This window comes from Rhagoletis pomonella, unplaced genomic scaffold (genome assembly GCF_013731165.1).
Source record: "Rhagoletis pomonella isolate Grant_MI unplaced genomic scaffold, Rhpom_1.0 Rhpom_scaffold_00006, whole genome shotgun sequence".
In the NCBI taxonomy this organism is placed as follows: Eukaryota; Metazoa; Arthropoda; class Insecta; order Diptera; family Tephritidae; genus Rhagoletis; species Rhagoletis pomonella.
Window position 1 is genome coordinate 6,554,005 of NW_023458560.1, and position 22,429 is coordinate 6,576,433.

The window sequence follows — 22,429 nt, forward strand, 5'->3', positions numbered from 1 at the left end:
AGTGTCAAACGATCAGCTGATTTACATGTGTAAACAAAAACAGAAAGTGGTGAAAGCAAAGAACCTTATATTTGTTAAAAAATGGAAGTAAACAACGAAATATTTAAATATGTATAGATTTTAATAATTATTTAGTGATATTTCAGCCAAATCAGTGTAGTACCAATGACATGTAAACAAACCGTCTGACGTTTTTACAGGAAATAGTGCTTTTTGCGTTCCTATGCACTTCTGCATCTGTTCTCCTTTTACTCTCATTTGAGAGCGTAAAATTGTAGTTTGACAGTTCCACAGGTTTTAGTCCGAAGTTCAAAGGAACAGACTAATTGACATAAAACCTGTAAGTGGGAACACTTTTGAGAGAGTAACTGAGCAACTGTTCCTAGGCAGAAGTTACAGGATTTAGTCCGGAGTTTTTTAGTAAGTTCATATAAGTTCATGAAAAGTGTGAAACGATCAGCTAATTTGCATGCGCAAATAAAAGCAGAAAGCGGTGAAGGCAAAGAACCTTATATTTGTAAAAAAAATGGAAGTAAACAACGAAATACTTGAATATGTATAGATTTTAATAATAAGTTAGTGATATTTTATCCAAATCAGTGTTGTACAAATGACATGTAAACAAACCGACTGACGTTTTTACAGGAAATAGTGCTTTTTGCGTTTCCGGGCACTTCTGCATCTGTTCTCCTTTTTCTCTCACTTGAGAGAGCAAAATTATAGTTTGACAGTTCCACAGGTTTAGTCCGAAGTTCAAAGGAACAGTCTAAATATGTGATAATTTGCAATAATGATCAGCTTGCCGTACAGAATAAGTATCACTGAAATTAAAGAGAAAAATCTGTAGCATTGAAATACATAATTAAATTTTTTGCGCACAAACACGAATATGTACGCACTGAAAATGACTGTATAATTGTGCGTGCCAAGCATGTGAGAAGCGGCCAGTCGGACTTGTATATATACCTTATAGCACGGTTCTTTTTTCACTCAGAAGTAGTTCCAAAAACATGAAGTCGAAAATAGATAATAAGAATTGAGAACTCGAGTGTGAGTAACAGAGGCGTGCCTTCTCTTTTGCCGTAGTACGTTTTCTGATTGGATGAAAAGAGAAGGCACGCCCCTGTTACTCACTTTCGCTAGAATTATAACGAGTTGTCCCTTCTTATTATCTACGTTCTTTTATGAACTCTTTAATTCGCTTTTGTACAGGCGTGAAATACAGCAAGTACGGTTCTTTAAGAAGGAGTTTTGGTTTGGAGAGCTTTGTAGAGTTTTTTATTTTCGTTCGGACTTATTTGCCGAAGTCAAAGCACTGATTTTATCAGTGAAGTTTTCACGACCTACAGATTTTTAGCTTTACTTTATGGTGAAAAAAGATTGTGATTAATTTTCCACGCAAATATTTGCTAACTTTTCATACAGAAATTAAATGTACTTCAAATTTCTCATGAAAAAATTAGTACCTTAAAAGGCATTATTTTCAGAACCGCATTCTGCACGTTGCCAATGGGTAGTTGCTTCCAAAATATACACTGCACAGCAAGAACTGTTCTTTAAAAGGGAAATTTTGCATGAGGTACAGGGATGCCAACTAATTTTATCTTTCTACCCATTGGCCACCGCGAAACTCCCCGATTTTCAGTGAAATTCCCCTCGCAGGCATAATTCCATTAAAAACTTGAATCTTTTAATTCAATTGGTTGATTTTATTAACGAATGTACAATATGTAAATGTTAAGTTTTTTCACTTTACTTTTTACTCGGAATTATTAGGATCCAATTTAATTTTAGTAAATTAATATGCACGTTTGAAGTGGCTAAAAATTACCGTTGATTTTTGACAACCTTTTTTTGCTGGGGCCTTTCACACATTCTTCCGCTGGCTTACTTGAATTTAAATGCAAATAAGAGATTAGACATACATATGTATGTATGTATGTATATTACGCTGATTCAAAAAACCCGATTTTTCGAAATGTATATAAGATGCATCAAAATCTTTAAAATCATCAAGAAAAAATATGTTGCTGAAAATTTGGGAGAAACCGTCGATCGTTTAGGAGTTTGCTCAACGCGATATTTAATTTTCAATAAATCGCGCACCTGAAATATACTTTTGTCAAAAATATCTCCTATTTTCCACAACTATTGAGCTAAATGTCTGAAATGTCGCACATATTTATCATTGCTAAACACCATCAAATCGACAAACATAAAACTTGATTTCAAAAATTGTTGGCGTTAATAATTAATTAATATAATTAATATATTAAAATTAATTAGTTAATAACGATTGATCCCAATAACTTTTTGAGCTCAAATTTAAGATGAACCTTTAGCACCCCTTCAGAAACTACAACAACAAAAACATCCTCACTCATAATTTGTTCGAGTTAAAAGCTGTTTTAACATCAGGGGTAAGTTCTTTAATGAGTTATAATTAAATAGTCAAAATTCCCCGCAAAAGGCAACTCATTCCCCCATTCCCCGCAACGAGACAAATTCCGCGCAAATCGCAATTTGACATCGCTGATGAGGTGGTTGTAGTTGGTTTGGAAAACTTTTTGTAGAGTTTTTATTCTAGTTCGGATTTATTTGCCGAAGTCAAAGCACTAGAAAATGCTGACATTAGCGGTGAAGTTTTCACGGCGTACAGATTTTTAGCCTTACGTAGTATAAAAAGAATGTACATAGTTATTTCTTCATGTAGATTTTTCCTAATTTTTCCTACAGAAATTGAATGAGCTTTGAATTTCTCGTGACAAAACCAGTACCCTAAAAGGTATCCACATTTGCATTGTCCGACTGGACGAAGCATAACATCGTGCTTACACATCATTCTGTTGGTGTGAATACACGAGGCAAAACTACACTATTTGCTCGTTTTGGACATATGGATATATGTATTAGTGATTTATACATACATATGTATACGTATTTTTAAAAATTGCAATTTTTAATATAAGCCCCAATACCAATACACATTTGTACATACCTTTTATTTGGTTTCAGAACATAAGCAAATACTTAATGGCCTGACAGGAGAATTTCGAGCGGGTGAGCTGAGTGCAGTCGTAGGTCCCTCTGGCGCCGGAAAGAGTACGCTGCTCAATATACTATCCTCATATAAGTATGCAATACATAATTTAATCAGAGTGTTTATACTTTTTTTTTGTTGCTCATTTGCAGGCTTTACGGCTTCTCTGGTGATATAAAAATCAATGGAAATTTGCGTGATGTAAAAACATTCAAGCCTAATGTCGCCTTCCTATCCCAAGACACCACTCTGCAGCCATTCCTGACGGTCAAGGAGGCAATGCATTTTGCAGCGAATTTGAAACTTGGACCAAAGGTTACGAGGACGGAGAAACAAGAACAGGTAGAAAATATAAAAATGTATTTATTTAATTTCATAATCGATTAGTATTTCATTAATTGTTACCTAGGTGCGAAAAATACTGAAAGACATGGGTTTACTTGAGTCTCTATGCACTAGAACGGGTGATCTATCTGGCGGTCAAAAGAAGCGTTTAGCGATTTCTTTAGAACTGGTAAATAATCCTCCGGTTTTAATACTAGATGAGCCAACCAGGTGCGTAAAGAAATTTTAAGTTACCACATATCGCTCATTTACTTCAATAGTGCCACAACTCAAAAAAGCGAAACTCGAGAAAAGCGGCTTTAAAGTTTTGAATTTACACATCGTCAATATAATTAACTAATTCACAACGGCCCTAACGAACAATTTTTTGTAATAGTTTTTGCTTCTCCTGTAAAATAAAAAATTTTTTGGTTGTCGCCTTTGTGAATTAAGATAACGATATAACTCCCATAGTAAAAATGAATACATATTTTGCTCTAATGAGATACTGGTAATCGATACCGCTTTGTAATTTTGACACAACATAGAATAAGAGCTAACGGTAATTTCTGCATACTTAGCTCAATATTTGTATTTTTTTGATCATGACACTGTTGGAAGTAAATGAGCGATAGAATAAAACATTTCACACTGCGAATATTGTATGTAAGTCTTATTGTGATAATAGATACATACATATGTATGTAGTACACACGATTGAGAGAATACAAAGGTTGCGCCGATCTCGGACCGCTATTCCTCTCTTAACGAATTTAACAGAATCGTGGTTTGCATGACGTCACACTTGTGCAACTTGTTTACGTTTTCCTTGCAACATTTTTTCTTCTTCTTCCATTCTTGCTCACGTTTTGGCATTTCTCTCTCGCAATTGCACCAGTGTGACGTCACACAAAAGTTATTCTCAAAAATCCTCTCTGATCGGCGCAATCTTGTATTCTATCATTCTTGTGTAGTACATATGTTGTTAAAGTATTTGATATTCTCTCTGCAATGGTTCTCTTAACAAGAAAAGAAGTACGAAAATTTTACATAAACAGCCCCTTGAATATCTTTCTTTCTGAAATTTCCCAAACTAACCCTTAGTTTTTTCTAGTACACTAGGACATAATAAGAAATAGTATGAAATAACAGGAAGTCGTTCCCGTCAGAAGTTACAAGATTTTGCATTTTTTGTTCATGAAAAGTGTCAAACGATAGGCAGGGTTGCATTTGTAAACAAACACAGAACGCGGTGCGATCAAATATGGAAGTAGACAACGAAATATTTGAATATGTACGCATTTATTCTTAATTGTATAGTTTCTAATAATTATTTACGTATTTTCAGCCAAATCAGTGTTCTACCAATGACATGTAAACAAACCGTCTGACGTTTGTGCAGGAAATAGCGCTGTTTGCGTTCCCGTACACTTCTGTAACTGTTCCCCTTTTACTCTCACTTGAGAGAGTAACATTGTAGTTTGACAGTTCCACAGGTTTTTGCACGAAGAATACTGGAACAAACTACCTGTGTGAGCTTTTCATCTATTGTGTTATCAATGCATCTAACCATCTGCGGGAACTGTGCACCATGATCAGATTAGCGCCGCGCTTTGCGAATAGCGGCAAAACTTGCAAAATGAAATATAACTTTAAAGAAATACGTATGACATCTTTTCGGGAATACTACAATACTAAATAGGAATAAGTTTCAAACTTTATTAACTCTGTAAATGAGCTCCTATCGCATTGTTAAAAAAGATCGCTAGAGGTTACAAGTTACTAATTTTACTTTGAAGTTAAATGTTGGACAAGTTTTTGAGGAAGTCCAAAAAACTTGTTGTCATAGGTTTGGTATTACCTAAACGAAGATATAAAAAAAAACTTGAATATTTACTCACCGTACCATTATGAAAATAAAATGACGGAAGTTATGAACAAAACTAAGTAAATCAAACCCTCAAATGCCAATCAATAAAAAAACGCATTTCTTATCCTATCAATTTTTCCTCCAATTAAAGAATGTATAGAGTGATCCGTTCGAACCTTGTTTTTATACCTTTCATGAGCATGAAATGGTATTATAACTTTGGTCCGATGTTTGTAAGTACCAGAACAAAAAGAGATAGGCCCATTAAAATGTATACTTATATGATCAGAACGTCGAGCTGAGTTGATTTATCCATGTCCGTCTGTCCGTCTGTCTGTCTGTCCGTCTGTTTGTATGCAATCTAGTCTCTCAGTTTTCGAGATATCCGGATCAAATTTGGTAGGTGGGTGTATTTTTATAATGTATTAATCATTTGTCGGAACCGGAAGAATCGGACCACTATAACATATAGCTCCCATACAACTGATTGTTCAGATAGGAGATTTTTCGTTATAACTTCTCCATTTATGCAGCATTTACGAGCATGAAATTTTGCAGCACTGGCACCCATTATCAACAGAATGCTTACAGTGAAAATTACAAAGATCGGGTCACTATAACCTATAACTCCCATACAACTGATTGTTCAGATATAAAATTTTTCGTTATACCTCCTCCATTTATATAGCTGGGAATAGGAAATTCCGCACTGTTTTCAATAATTATCAACAGAAAACTTACAGTGAAAATTAAAGAGATCGCATAACTATAACCTATAGCTCCCATACAACTGATTTCGAAATTTCGCGCTGTTTTCACTCATTATCAGCAGAAAGCAGCATTACAGTGAAAATAACGAAGATCGGGTCACTATAACCTGCAGCCCCCATACAACTGATTGCTCAGATATGAGGTCTTTTATCATATCTCCTCCATTTATGCTGCTAGGAACATGAAATTTCGCACCATTTTCACTCATTATTAACAGAATACTTACAGTGAAAATAACAAGGATCGGGTGACTACAACATATATCTTTCATACATCTGATTGTTCAGGTATGGGATTTTACTGTAAAACTCCTTTATTTGAACAGCTAAAACCGATAAATTTCGTAAGATATTTTATAAATAATAATACAAAGTCTACTGAGAAAATCGTCAAAATCTATGCTGTATAAGCTTTATCTCCTATAGCACTGATTGTTCAGATACCAGTTTTTGCGATATATATCCTTTATGTAGGAAACTAAACCCAATAAATTGTGTTACCGGTTTACATACCGATCACATAGCAGTGAAAATCACTTAGATTGGTGCCATATAAAGTATATCTTCCATACCTCTGATTGTTTAGATACGATTTTTTATATAAGTATGTAACTCCTCTATCGATGTATGCAGATGTATTCAAAATCAGTAATCTGTCAAACTAAAATTTGCAGATGTTCATGAAAGGTATGAAGCCTTCGGCATAGCCGAAGACAGCGCTGCTCTTACTTGTTTTTCCTAATAAACGATCGAGGTACAAAGCTCAATAAAAATATTAAAAATAAATATAAAATGTTAGTAAGCCACAATAACATTGACAAATACATAGTTTAGGAAGAGCCTGCCTGAAACTATACAAAAAAGCAAATAAGCAAATGGATGTATAGAATTGACAACAACAACCACGCTGTCAAGTTTAAATAGCGGCAAATCAGCCGCACTTGATAGTAGTTGAATAAGGAAAATGAATTAGCAACAAGAGTTTACGGGATGTACATAGCTCAGTGGTTAACGCTTCTGACTTTGAACATCGATTACGCAGGTTCGATCCCTACTGAAGTCTAGAAAAAAAGAAGTCTGATCAGGAGATGTGGTGATCTCCGAAATAGCTGCTATAACTTCTACCGCTTAGACTTTGTTGCTTTTTCAATTTTTCCTAATAAACAATCGTGGTACAAAGCTCAATAAAAATATTAAAAATAAAAATGAAATGTTACTAGGCCACAATAACACTGACAAATACTTGTTTTTTTATTTTAAATAAACCACTTAAAACAGAACTGGATGTCTAAATCTTTATTATCGCTCGAAATAAGCATAATTTCATCCCTTTTTACTTTTCTGTAAAGCCCTGTGTGTTATGGTTCGTTATTTTCTACAATTGGTTGCATGGAAATAAAAACTGAGTAAAAAAAGTCAAGTGATCCTCGAATCGTTTCTAATTCACGGTAAACTATATAATTCAATGTACTTGTAATGGGTACGCTTGCATATAAATAATTTGTAAAACGTCTTATTATGTTTCGGGGTAATATTACGAATAGTGGGAAAAAGTTAAAAAGGATCAATACAAACTAAATAACTCAGCAGTTATCGTGACTTATTTCAAATGGCAGATTAATTAAAAATATGCTGACGTGGAAATTGTTATGAACACGGAATGATAACACTGTGTGTGTAACACAAAGGTTTTATTAGGGCGGATCAACGAAATAATGGTCACATTTTGAACGTTAGTATTCGCGCTCCACCTCATTATTTTCTTTTACGGTGCTTCGAAGTTTACACTTTTTTGTGCCAAATTCATATATACATATTACCACAATAACATAATTTTTGCCTTCAGAAACCTATTGTAAAGTTTAGCGAACAGCTTTGAGCTTTCAGTCTTCAATTTATTTGGTTTCTGTTAAAGATCGAACTATATTTTAAATGAAAATTATTAAAAATCTATACATAGTATAAAGGAAAGTCGAGATTTTTTATACGCGGTAATCTCGAAAACTACTGAACGGATTTTGACGAGATTTTCTCTAATATACTCTGTATCGACAGGAGACGGATCTTTTTTACTTAAAATTTTAATAGGGTTGCCACCTGTCTAAAAAACTATAAGATCCGCACCGTTCGTTGGATTACAAAAGATGAGGTGTCAAATGAAAGGGATTGGCCTCTAGAAAAGCACTAATATATTTTTAATAGGGTTGCCACCTGTTAATAAAATTACCATATTCAATCATAATAAGCGCAGGCATCAGACTTTACCGTCACTGTCAAACGAAAATACTTAGCCTCTGAACATACATACGTTTAAGTGGTTTGGTTGGTTTCGTTTTAGATCATATTTAGAATACGCGAATACATATGGATAGGTTAAGTACCAAAGGGAATAAGTCAGATATAACAATTGTGAATTTACTGAGTTTAGTAAATTCGTTGATATTTTGATAATGAGGAGTATTGTATAAAACTCAGTAAATTCAACAGACGACTTCATGGGGACAAATAAAGATTTTTTAAGGTTTAAAATAAATTTTAGAGGGTAGGAATAGTACTTTTAGATAACAAGATCTTTCTAAAAAAAAATTTTTCATCGTGTTACAGGAGCTCAAATTTGCCCAAAAACCGTGATTTTTGTACTTTTAGGTTAGAATTTCTCGAAAACCTGACGTGATTGGGCTATTCTGGGGTCCGATTCGAATTCAGCACGTCAAAGACCTTCGGAAAAGTATAGTCCGATTCTTGGTTAGAAAATTTAATGAAATTTTGTCGGCCTGTGTAATTAATCGATTCACATGTATGTACGTATGTATTTTTATTACCTCCCTTTTATTAGCTTGGGGTGTAACTATGTAATATTGATGCGCCCAAAAGATGCAGCGATTTCTATTCTCAAGTTACATACCTGATGACTTTGCGAATGGAAATTATAATAGCGAGGTTTTAGTTTTTTAAACTACAATTTTATTGTGTTCCATTCAAGGTGTACAATGTTTATTCGCGTAAATGATTTTGAATGAAATTAATTAGTTAATTCTGTATTCTTAAAATTTTAGTGGACTGGATGGCTCCACCTCCAATCAGTGTATATCTTTGTTAAAAAGTCTGGCATCGGAGGGATTGACCATTATATGCACGATTCATCAGCCAAGCGCTATTGCTTTCCGAATGTTCGATCATTTATATGCCATCGCCGATGGATCCTGTATTTACGCCGGTAGAGCAGGAAACTTGGTTTCATTTCTAGCCGAAAATGATTTGCATTGTCCACAATCGTATAACCCTTGCGATTTCCGTAAGTTTTTAATGCAAAATTCAAAAATATTAGTGCATAATACTTACATATACATACCTATCGTCGTTTAAAGTACAAAACCGTGTATCAACAAAACGCAAAACCACGTATCAAGATAATGCAAAAGGTGACAGGTAACAAGGTCAATTGACTTTATTTCCCACCCTGGTGCGAAATAAAGTCAATTGACATTATTACCTTTTCAAAAGCGAAATAAAATCAACAAAAATTTGGAAATAAAGTCATTGACGCTATTTCCTCATTCAAATGGAAATAGTGTCAACAATGCTTAAAGTATGTCGATTCATAGAAAAAAATGTTGTTCTTACAATAAACATTGCCCCGTAAGTGTTGTTTTTAATATATCAAAAAGGTTATTGCCAAATCCTTAGTGTTGTGATATTAATCCACACACAATCATGAACTACCAATTGACTTTATTAAAAAAATTTGAATTACGAATATGTAAAGACACGATGCGAAAAACTAAATACCTGCGCATAGCTGAAATACGAAAAATATTTGAAGGAAGAGTGTAGAAATGATCCATAACTTGCAAAACATGTTTCGTTTTCACAAAAATAAAGCGAACACTATTAAATTGATGAAACAGTCCATGTCCAAAAACCCCGGAGGAACACTGAAAGAATTCTGTGTTTTAAATTAGCATATTTTGAACGAATTCCGAATGTCTAAGTTGGAAAAGAAACCAACCTTTCTATAAGGAAACAATTATATAAAAAGAGTTTTCTTACACTGTATTCATGTCTCCGCCAGCAATTTGTGACGACATCATTTAAAAGCAGCTAAGGAGAATGACGACACTATTTATTAGATGGCACATTCAACGAGCCAATGTGCCAAAATGCGGGTATAAACAATTATTGATTATTTAATATCGGAACCGAGATCATAAAAGCTAGTTGATTGGTTTTCACACACTTTTGAAACACAAATTATATGCTTTTTTACTGCAGACAAATTCTTGCCCCAAACCACAGCAGAAATCTTCCAATCAGGGCTGGCAACTATCCTTAGTTATGAGGTGCCATATTGAGGATAAAAAAGTGCCAAATAGAAAAATAAAAGTGCCAAAAAAGGTGTCATTCCTTTTAATCATTCACATTTAGCAATAAAATAAAGCTACATTTTCCAAACAAAAGTGCATTGATAAAATAAGATAAACCAGTTGAATAGCCTTTATAAATTAGAAAATTTTAGTTGAGAAAAAGAAGTGCACGCAAAGGATTTCATAAAAATGTATTGAAATGTTATTGTTTTTACAAAAGTGCCATTTTGGGACTTCGTGCCAAATTGAAAAATTAAGTGCCATTTGAAGTAAAATAGGGACAAATGGCACGGTTTGAGCCTAGTTGGCATCCCTGCTTCCAATAACATACAAATATAAAAATGTCAAATATCGAGGGCTTGAATTCATTAATACCCTCTATCTGCAATTTGCACAAAAACTAATTTGTGATTTTAGAAACCATCTGGGATTTATTACCTGTCGTTATATAAGGTAAAATTAATATCACTGTTATATGTTTAAAATATATAAAAATTTTATTTCAACGTATACAAAAAATAAATCTACCTGCGTTACAGCACGGCGGGAGACGGGGAAGGGGGGCCAGGGGGCCGCGGCGTAGCGTGACGTGGTGTGCGCGCCGGTCGCGCGGGGCGCGAGCGCGGCGCACGCGGTGTGGCGCGCTAACGCGGGCCGCCGCGAAGCTAAGCAAATTTAATGTTTGAAAGAGAAATAATGTCAATGGATTTTATTTCGTTTTTAAAAAGGTAATAATGTCAATTGACTTTATTTCGCACCAGGATGGGAAATAAAGGCAATTGACCTTATTTCCGTTGATCTTATTACCTGTCACCAATGCAAAACCGCGTATGTGAGATTGCATAAATTATTTTCTAGATAGTAAAAACACTCATATTTCAAAATGGTTCTCTTTTTAATCAAGCAATCGAATTTCTGGCTAGTATAGATGAAAGTATAAGGCTTTCGCCAAGGGCTTGTGTGAGCAAATCCAGTTTTTGACAAAAAATTTCATTTACACGGTTTTGCAGAACGACGATACGCGGTTTTGTACTTTAAACGACGATATGTATATCGTTACCTTAATATATAAAGGCCCTAAATCATATAGTCGCTAAAATACAAAAAGGCGTAACTAGATAAGAATTCAAAATTCTCTTTTGATTTATTATGAGGCATTTTATCGAATTATAAGTCCACACATCATAAAAAATGTTAGTCAGTTACCGCTTTTTGCATTTCACCGACTATATGAGTTAGGGCCTTTCTATATTAAGTTAATGAGCGTTGGAACTTAAATATTGTTCTTTTTTCCGTTAGTGATGGAAATCGGTACAAATGAATATGGGCCAAACAATCAGCGGCTTATTGAGAAAATGCTAAATGGTCGAAACACGGAATATCGACATGCTGATCGCGTGCACTTCATTTCATCGAAAGAAGCGACCTCAACGTGTACTAAATCACCATTGACACATAAAAAAGACCTTTCAACCGGGATGTGGGAAGATTGCGAACTACTCAGCGAAAGCAAACCAAATACCAAAGAACTGTATAGATCGAAAAGTGATAATAGGTTAACGAAACCGAAGAAACCAAAAATGTCAATCGACACTGGACATCTGTGTCAAAGTGAGAATGTCTATTCGACCCCATTTTTCCGCCAGCTGGGCATATTGCTCGTGCGCACCTTCCTGCTCATTTGGCGTGACAGTTCTCTTACCACTATGCGCTTCGCCATACATTTCGCTGCATCGCTACTCATTGGCTTGCTTTACTACGATATTGGCAACGACGCGGCGAATGCGATTAATGTCTTCCGGTATGCCTTTTACACGATAATGTTCATTATGTTCTGCGCTTTTTCGTCCATTCTTACCAAATGTAAGAGCTATAGTTTAACTGTTTACCGTATTCTAATCCAATAACTTTTGCACTTTTTTCTATAGTTCCACTAGAAGTGCCAGTAGTTTCGCGAGAGCATTTCAACCGTTGGTACTCGCTGCGAGCATATTATATAGCAATAACTTTGGCTGATTTTCCGATACAACTTATATGCACAAGCCTCTTTATTTTTCCAACCTACTATTTAACTGGACAGCCAATGGAATTGAAGCGCTTCGTATTATACTTTACGATCATATTCCTTACAGCTCTAGTGGGTCAAAGCATTGGACTCTGTGTTGGCTCTGCACTGAGTCTAACTGTAAGATACAGAAATATCTCACAATTTTCAACTACTAATTCTATTTGTGATTTTTCAGTATGGTGCTATATTTGGACCTTTCTTCATCTGCCCTTTCCTTGCATTTTCTGGTTTTTTCCTGCAGCGAAAAGATTCTCCAATATATTTAACATTTTTGTTTGATATATCATTCCTGAGGTACGCGATGGATGGTTCAATGCTGGCGATCTTCGGCTATGGACGTGGAAAATTGGAGTGCAAGGAAATATACTGTCACCATACGCATCCTTCCTTCTTTCTTCGGGATATGGATTTCGGCCACGCAAATTATGAACTCTCTGCCATTTTTTTACTATCGCTATTTGTAGTTATGAGAATAGTTGCATTTTATGTAATGTCCTTTAGATTGAGATTATTTAGATGATAAAAAATGCCGTATACATACTTACGTCTTCATAAGATTTTTAACTAATTTGCTTTCTACTATAATTGAGATTTGTACCAAGGCAATTTCAACAAGGTGGAAGTGATTTCGACATTTCTCTATTTTTGTACTGTGGCTGAAATGTCCAACATAGGAAAGGATATTTCAAATCGTATTGAAACCATTTTTTATTTACATTTTTTTTAATTTGTTGTAAACAGTAAAGTCAGCTGCAAAGAGAGTTAAATTTGGTTGTCACTTCTACCTAGTATCTTTATTTGTACTGAACACACATGAGCCGTTTATTTTGGAGGTAGCATAAGCTATTTCCACCTCTTGTCCTTAAATGGTTGTTTACTTGTAACTAAATGCATCTGTAAATGGTTCTAAAGTTATAAGCGCTAATGACAAACTTCGTTACCTTTGGCTGTTGCAATTGAACGAATAATAGACGCGTTCAGATACAGGTAAATGATCTCTAAAGTCAAACGTCACTTTCAAAATAAACGGCTCACATATCGTTCATTTAATAAAAGACTGTCACAATTCTTGAAACGGGGATTTTAACGTTTTTAGTTTATATGTAATATGTACAATATGTCAAAAATTCCGTTTTTAAGTTTTAACAGTATTTTAGTAAATTAGCGATACGTGGATATGTGTAACTCAAAATGAGCGCCTTAAAGTAGACAACAATCAGCTTGCTTTCAATATTACATATGTATCTACATACATATGTATGTAAGATAATGAACAGACGTTCCAACCGTTTCTTCAATTTGAGCAAAACTTGTTTATTGATTTTTTTACTTTAAAATTTAAACGATTTATATTGCTCACAGTTCCCTGTTATTAGGTATGTTAACTTTGAAAAATGTGTACATCAATTGTAAAATGGATAAGGGAATAATCAGCATATTTTGGTAAAAAATATATTTCAAAAAGTGCATATCTTGGACCGGGAACGAGATCGTAATTTCAATATTGCATCTTTCACTTGTTAACTTTACCAGGAAATTTTGAATACCACAATTGACTAATTGACATCTCACATTTTTGCTATAATGTGTAATCCAAATTTTTATTTTTTTTTTTTGATCAAAAGTAAACAATTTGTACAAAATTTATCCATTTTAAAAATCAAGTTATAGAAAATTATACGATGTTCGGTCCATGATACAAAAAAGAAAACAGTTCCATTGTCATTTTTTCGTCTCCATTTTAACAACCTGACAATTAAGTAGATTGTGATATTTCGTGCTACCGTATCCAATATCTAAAATCCTCCAAATTTTGTTATTAATTTTTTGTTTATTTATAAACATTTTGCTCTTAGAATCGAAATTTGAACGGGAAAAATGTACATATTTTGTGGGGTATTGTGTTCAAACGCTTAACCCAAAGCAAAAAATTTTAACACACGCGTGTGGTCAAACAATTAAACTTTCGTTTAAAATAAAGATTTCAAATTTTCAGATAAAAATTTATGAATAAATTCGGTTTGAAATATGGACTTTTTGTAAAAAATAATGTGGTCAGCGTAGCTGGAGTTGGACTGATGAGGGTTATTTTTCCTAAGCGCTGCCGAAAGCCTACAACGTGGAAAGGTATGTGGTTGGCGTAACCTGCTTTACATTTTCTCTGTCAAAATGCTAATTTTACCCCATTTTTCAATGGGTCCCCCATCGGTCTCCGCTCCCCACCCCAAAACCATTGCACAAATAACCGAACATTTCCCCTTTTGTTTTTGAAAGAAAAGAGTTCCAATGCTCAATAAGATGATAATTGTGTTTCTAGCTTTCATACTAACAATAAATTATTCATTTTGTTTCAAACCCCCTTCAATGTTGACCAGTAAAATATATTTGTTTTTAAATATGTCAATAAAATTTTATTAATTTAAATATAAAGATTTTGGCAAGTAGTTATCGAATTTAATGTAAAATCTAAACGTTTTTAAGATAAGAAATTAATTATTTATACTCTCAAATTTAGGATATAAAATCTCCTCCACCAAAAAACTTAAAATTTTTCACAGTTGTCGTTTTCGTTAACCCAAGTGAATCCAAGATAAGCGAGCGCGTTTGTTAACCGTATAAAATGTATGTACATATATACACATATGCATTCATGTGTATCAAAATATTCAGAATGACGAGAAGAATTGGTTCAGCCCTCTCCGTTTGTAAACACGCTAGCTCGAACAAAATTTAGATATTTTTTTAATTTTTTTTGTGTAACACAATGTACGTTGTGCATCAATTTGATACATAAGGAAAAAGATCGTAGTATTCAATGAAATGTTGGGCTTTTTTCGTTTTTTATCATCTAATGATTCATTTTCTGATAATAAGAATAAGAATGCTTAAAAGATCTATACGCATTAGACGCAAAAAAAAACAATTTAAAATATTCCCCCTTTTTCTTAATATTTTAATATGTTTTCGAAATTTGTATCAATTTGATACAAACGATGGATGCGAAAGTCGGTGTCGAAGTTGCCTTTGGTATAATTTGGGTTAGTGTTAAATTTTGGCGAAATCTGCCAATAACCACGCCCGCCTCCCACGTAGTAATTAACAATATTTTTGTTTTATTATTATTTTTTTACGAATTTTGCTGTTCAAATTTACATTTCAAATATATCAACAAACATTTGCGGGTACTTTTGCACCAGTCGTTTCCTATGGGTAAATGACAAAAAATTTCTATACATTCACAATATTTCATGTACTAATTTTCAAATAAGCATATTGTCAATGGCTGGTTTACTGTATACTGTGGTTCGATCAATGATTTTGTATATTTTTCTCAACACGTATATGTAGTCGTTGTTTACAATCTGCCTTATCCTGAGTTTCGCCTGAAAAAAAATTCACCCGAAACTTTGTCATCCGCCCATAGTAAAACCATGGAAACCAAAAGTGAAAAGTGAACCGGTTCGAGGAAAATGAAACTCATGATAAGGCTGAATGTTATTTACGAAGAATTTTGAAAACGGTTGGAACGTGTATGCGTTACCTAAGGACAAAATGTGATTAAAAAAGTAGTATGTAAAAATAATTTTAGTAACAACGAGATAAAAATAAAGATATACATCTATTTTTTAATAATTTATGCACGCGGAGGGCTTAAGAGGTTGTAAACCTTGCTTGATATGTATGTATTCTTCCCAGAAGCTTATGGTGTTTTCGTTTCTACCGAATTTCGCCTTTTGATTGCCCCTTTCTCTTTTCGTGGTCGTTTGTAAAATAAGTCAAATCGATAAGGCAAACATGGTATTCTCTGTCCTTTGATAGTTTGCCAGGGGCGATTGTTGCCCGGAAAATCAGACGGTTGCTTTAAACGAAAACATTCTGCTGACGCGATAAGTAGGCAACAACATGCTCTTTTACATCAAACATATTATGCACGATAGATGAGGCAACTTTTTTTTAGAAGAAATGAAAACATCATTATTTTAATAATAACGCCATTATTTGTTTGAGATTTCTCTACGTTTGCACATAAGTGCATTTTGTATCCATATGCATCCTCTTGACCTCTTTTTGTTGACATTCATTTTAATCTTCAAACTCCAATTAATAAGTATTGCAAATAAGGGTTGTTAATTATCAAAATTCTTTACGAAGGACTGTCTGTTTCTAAAACAAGTAACAGGTGTTGTTATTGCCATATTTTGTATGTGCTAATTCAGTAGCTTATACTCGTTGTTTTTTAACTAAATTAAAATAAACTCATATGGTTCGCAAGATCAGGAACTATATATGTATATATGCTATAACGTTAAATCGCTCGGAATTTTTATATACAAATTATAAGCCTAAAATTATGGAACTACATATGTGTTGAGCCAATTTTCTTGTTGGATGGATTTCGGAAAACACTGTATTTATATAAGTAAGTGATATTCGATCAAAATGCACAAGCTCTTATCTAATAGTTCATTAACTGCAGTTTATGTCTTTTGGAAAAAGGAGATTACAACTCGAAAGGGGTAATTGCTCAAATAAAGTACTCTTAGGTCTGTTTTTATGCGGTACATGCGTTCCTCAGAAAACCGCATAAAAAAAATCTACCTAAAAAAGTTCTTTACTTTCACACAAAAACAGGGGATGCTTTCCAGCATTTTCAAAAACCGCATAAATTCAGAAACTCCATGTAAAAAATTAAAAAAAAAAACGCATACAAAATCCAGCGAGGCAATATTAAGGAAAACAAAACAATTTATTTCTTCACTCAACACTTATTATTCAATTTAAAACTGAATATTAATTAAATAAATCAAATTGTATCTGTATTTCAACCAAAAAAAAAAATAAATACCACAACAATAAATACATGAAATATGTAAGAACACAAAGACAAATTAATCATCAGAAGCATTGTCTCTTACACACTGAAAAAAGTAATAACACCTCTCAACAAGCAAAATCGCTACAGCAAAAAAATGTTTTGAAAAAACGTCATACATTCAAATCCACAAAAAACCGCACAAGTGTACAGGCAAACGAAAGTCAAAAGCAAAAATGAAGAAATAAAGCTTTCCAATCATACCGTGTCAAATTTCTTGAAACTTACCTGAGCTCTTAACTGCAGTTAAGCTTTTGGTGGAAATATGCTATTCACAAAATTAATTTCAAAGGGTAATGGTTGATTCATAAATATGTACATGGGTAACTACATTCCTAATGCCGAATTTCCACGAGGCATTAAAATGACAAAAATGTGGAGGCATTTTAAAAATGCAATGTAAAAATGAATTTAATGACTATTTTTGTAATGTAATGAGAAAAATATTTTTTAATGCCCAAGCTTGTCATTACAATTTTTGTCATTTAATGCCTACTGGAAATCCAGCATAAGAGTTCTATTTGCTAAATTCAATAAATTAGGCATTAAGAAAAAAAGCAATAAAACTTTGATTTCGAAGGATTGTTCAAAATATATTTGTATGAGCTTTTATGTGAAAAAAAAATTTTATATTAGTCGCAGGAAGTACGTTTAAATAAATAAATTTTTACAATCACATACATTAGGGTGTTTCAGAAAACAATTTTTTTTCTCGGAACCATGCTCAAAAGTTGCGTTTAGATGCCAAAATAAGTATCAGAAAATATGAGCCCAAGACCTTTTCAGTACCACGTATCGTTTGCTAAATATAATATTCAGAAGTAAAAAAAAAAAATTTTTCTTGTGTTATTCTTATGGGAAATCGAAAAGTACGATGCACAGTGGTTCGGATAACAGATCTAGCTGGGCGAAAATCAAAATTTTATTTGTTTTTAAAATACTTAATGGTACATGGAATACATTCCTCGGTGTTAAAACAGAAAACTACTTGGAGTTGTCAAAACTTTGATTATGTAAGAGTTAAAAAAAATAGTAACTCGCGAATTTTCTGCTTTCTGATATTAAAAAATTATACAACAGGCATGCAAATCTTTAAGCGCTGTTATAAAATTTTGTTCTGAAATTCATTTGTGTTTCTTGCTGTGTTCTTAAATTTTTGTCTTTAACAAAAACCATATCAATACAAGTTTCAAATTTTGTGCAATATTTGAAAAAAAAACAGTAAACTTTGGCAAAAATTTTAATTAGGTTTCTTAGAAAGATATTGAGTATGCCGTTTTGTATCCCTTTCACTTTTGGTAAAATAAAATGCAAGTTTTAAGCGCCTAGGCGTTGTCGTTGACAATTTTTTTGCTGACGATGTCAGTCATTTTGTTCCATATGTAGTACGTTCGATGATTTTTTTATATGGATAATATGAGCAACACCTTCAACAACAAAAAAAAACCAAAAATCAACAAAAAGCCATAGGTACTTTACGCTTGCACTTTATTTTACTAAAGTTGTATGGGCTAGAAAACTGCATACTCAATATCTTTCTAAGAAACCTAATTAAAGACATCGAAATTTTTTCAAAGTTTGTTGAGTTTTTTTCAAATATTGCACAAAGTTTGAAACCTGGATTTACACAATTTCTTTGATAACGAACAAACTACCTTTTCATGAAAAAAGTAAGTAAGATTGAATAATAATAAAATAAACAGTCAAAACTTGTCAATATGTGGGTGTCGCATAGTTATGATACGGACTATTTTTATTAGAGAATTAGCTGTTCTATTAAATTATTTTTAAAGTCATTGTTATTGTGAACTGAAAACAAAAATCAAAATATAAAGCGAAATATTTTTAGTGAACTTTTAACAAATTTGTAATCGTTTTAAGTATAATCTCTGAACAAAACATTTTCATATGTGAAGGGTTAAGATTTTTCAAATATTTCGTTTGCCATGTTGGATCCGCCATTTTGAATTTTTGGTAAATGATTCCAAAAGATTTCCAGATATCCAGTTTCATAGAAATGTATTTTTTCCAGTTTTTCGCCCGCCATATTGGATCCGCCATTTTGAATTTTTGATAAGTGACTTTAGATTCGTAATCGGCGACACAGAAAACCTCCATATACCTAGTTTCACAGAAATTTCCGATTTTTTTTAATTTTCATCCGTCATATTGGATCCGCCATTTAGAATTTTTGATAAGTGACTTCAGATTCGTAATCAGCGACCCAAAAATCCCCTAGATAAGAAGTGGTGTAAAAATCCATCAAAGGGTATTTGTTTAAATAGTTTCGTCCAGCTAGATTTGCGATCTGAACCACTATGCGATGCCTGCATTCCTAATATTAATATTAAGGGCTCATATTTTCTGAGACTTATTTTGGCGTCTAAACGAAAGTTTTGAGCATGGTTCCGAGGGAAAAAAATAATAAAAAAATGTCTCAATCACCCTAACATACATACATACCTAATGTATAGGTAACTATAGGAAACTTGTGCCAAAGCTCATATGTATGTACATACATATGTATATTTGTAAAAAATATCTTGATGTACATATCGAGCACTAACCGCCAAAAAGACGTAAGCTACATTTTTTCAAAATTTTAGTTTTAGTGCAAGAATGTACATACATACATATCGTCACCTGAAATGCAAAAAGACGTAACAAATATCGCCACTGAAATGCAAAAAGTCGTAACTTATAAAAAATTCAAAATTCACTTTTTGATTGATGTGATGGATTTCATCGAATTACAACTCCCCACATCGTTTTATGACAAAAAAAATTATTAGACACGACTTTTTCCATTTCAGTGATGGTATTATTACGTCTTTTTGCATTGCGGGTGACGATATGTAGATGCTCTAGGAACACTTCCGCATCAAAAAGAAAATTTTGAAAACAACATCGCTTACATCTTTTAGGCGGTTAGGGATCGATATATTACTATCTATTCAAGAAGCGGTTTGTCATTGCTAACAGTTTATTTTTTCAAATGAGCAGGTTAGTTCTTTCCAAATTAACATAAGTCTTCGCAAGCATAGAAAGTATATTTACATATGTATTAAAATTTAGCATTATGTAGCAATGCCATAGTTGAAAATAAAAATTCGATTAAAATAAAGATTATTGATATCATCAGATATCATGTGGATGTTTCCCCCCGGGCCCGTAGTTTTCAAAAAGTAAGTTGGAACGTAAGTAAATATTATAATATTTTGCTAAGTTAATAAATGAATCGATATTCACATACATTAGCGCACACAAGGGGTGGGTTTTGGGGTTCAAACCCCCCCTAAAGCTAATAACCTCAAATGCAAACTGTATCTTAAAGCTAAGAATCCAGCTCTCAAGGAAATTATAAGAAATATTTATTATAATTTCTGTTGCTTGAAAAAGCGCTTTGCTTTTGCTGTGAATATTCATGAGGAAATGAATATACGAGCATTTTTTCTTGAGAGCTGCAAACTGATTTAAAAAATTTTGGTAGAAGAAAATTTCTTTTCCATTTCTCGTCCGTCGTTTTATATGAATTTTTCGTTTTTCTTGAGAGTTCAGTTAATTTTTTCGGTATTCGAAATATTAAAAAAAATTAGAAATCGTGAAAAATCACCATCTCTATCGAAAGCCAGAAACCAGAAATCGAAAAAAGGAACATAAAAGTGCAAAAATCCATGGAATCAATAAATTTATTTTTACTGAGTCTTTTTCAATATTTTTTATTAGGTACTTTTGAAAGTTGAGCGCATCTTGAGTTTATAGAACTTTTTATTAAACAAGTAGTTTTTAAGGAAAGAACACAACCGACTTCAATTCTTATATTCAAATTTAGGAGTACCGTCAATTTCTTCATGATCCAATCATCTCTAAACCAAATTACGGGACGAACCTTGAGGTACCATCTTTCTACAAAAAAATAATTATTGAAATCGGTGCACGTGGTCCAAAGTTACGTATTCCGGCGAATTGATAACCTCCCCTTTTTTTAAAGTCGGTTAAAAGTGTTTGAGTTCTGTTAATCTTATGTAAATACAGTGCAGTTTATGAATTTTAAAACGTTTATTTATTTATTACATACTGCACATAAAACTTGCATAAATATATTTTAAAGAGCGTATTATCTGAATAAAATTTTCAGTATTTTCCGGTGATATAACTTCAGAAATATAAAACCCCCCCTAAAATATATTCCTGGGTGCGCCCCTGTTCACATAGCTATTGTAAATTTGAATAAATAAGAAAGCACATTTATGCAAATGCACAGGCACGCCGACAGGAGGATTCCCCCGGGGCCGGACTGAAATATCAGAACCATAACTTGTTATTAGTTTTCTAAAATTTAATTTGGTTTTTCATTATAGAAACAAACCGATCACCCTCTGCAATAATGACACAATTCAAAATTCAAAAAATAAAAAGTCTTACTACTGTGAAGTGTCTCCTGTCTCTAATCGGTGTATAATACTTAAAAAAGTAAGTAGCGAAGATTACTTGAGTAAGTAGTAAGGATTAGACATATATAATATATTATCCTTTTTATTCTGCTGACCGTGTAAGTAGAAGAACGTGAAAAAACGATTCAGTTATTTAGCGGCGGCCACTATATCCTTCGTTGTCAAGGTATACATTAGCGTAGGCCGAAAATCCGCTTTTTTTAACATTTATTGGTAATAGCAAAAAAATTGTTCATTTTGCTCTAAAAACAATCTGTGTGAAAGATGAGAGTTTTTGGTCAACATCTTAGGCTCGCCCAAGTCAATTTGCTCAAAAAATACCCATTTATAAATACATTTTTATTTTATAATAGTAATTAGCTTCGAAAGTATTAGTCCTACACAATGTGGTATAAGAACTTTTTTGTAGAGAATCGAAATAAGCAAAGAAACAATTGTTTTGTCATCTTTTACACAGATTGGTTTTAGAGCATAATGAACCATATTTTTGCTATTATCCATCAAAATTCTAAAAAAGTGGATTTTCGGCACACGCTAGTATACATACATATATGTATACCTTATTGTGAGTCTCGATTTTTATCGATATAGAGTTCTCGTTATGTTGCAACCCGTTATGTCGACTTTCCAGTGTACAGGCACCTCGTAAGGAGTTGGAGTTAAAGG

General features: G+C 33.2%; 2 protein-coding genes across 5 annotated transcripts in view; both read left to right on the top strand.

Moving 5' to 3' along the window:
• The window catches only part of LOC118740338 (ATP-binding cassette sub-family G member 4), a 559,608-nt gene extending 556,482 nt beyond the window's left edge, over window positions 1–3,126 (top strand). For all 3 annotated transcript variants that reach the window (XM_036471830.1, XM_036471833.1, XM_036471831.1), the window contains one exon: window positions 3,016–3,126. In XM_036471830.1, coding sequence (XP_036327723.1) covers window positions 3,016–3,042 — 27 coding nt within the window. In that variant the 3' untranslated portion in view covers window positions 3,043–3,126. The remainder of the gene's footprint in view (window positions 1–3,015) is intronic.
• Window positions 3,127–3,292: 166 nt separating this feature from the next.
• On the top strand, window positions 3,293–13,748 carry LOC118740339 (ATP-binding cassette sub-family G member 1). 2 transcript variants are annotated; one of them, XM_036471834.1, is made up of 6 exons: window positions 3,293–3,382; window positions 3,428–3,595; window positions 9,061–9,299; window positions 11,668–12,231; window positions 12,297–12,553; window positions 12,612–13,748. In XM_036471834.1, the coding sequence occupies exons 2-6, from the start codon at window positions 3,471–3,473 to the stop codon at window positions 12,954–12,956; spliced, it is 1,530 nt and encodes a 509-aa protein (XP_036327727.1). In that variant the 5' UTR covers window positions 3,293–3,382; window positions 3,428–3,470; the 3' UTR covers window positions 12,957–13,748. The 2 variants fall into 2 exon arrangements, with proteins under 2 accessions (XP_036327727.1, XP_036327728.1); XM_036471835.1 differs by lacking the exons at window positions 3,293–3,382; window positions 3,428–3,595 and adding an exon at window positions 4,760–4,896.
• Window positions 13,749–22,429: the final 8,681 nt, after the last annotated feature.

Bases quoted from the DNA above. Each gene is read 5' to 3' on its own strand.
- LOC118740339 (XM_036471834.1), top strand. From the start codon at position 3,471: ATGGGTTTACTTGAGTCTCTATGCACTAGAACGGGTGATCTATCTGGC. The intron at 3,596-9,060 runs GTGCGTAAAGAA...TTAAAATTTTAG, and splicing joins ATACTAGATGAGCCAACCAG to TGGACTGGATGGCTCCACCT. The intron at 12,554-12,611 runs GTAAGATACAGA...GTGATTTTTCAG, and splicing joins GCTCTGCACTGAGTCTAACT to TATGGTGCTATATTTGGACC.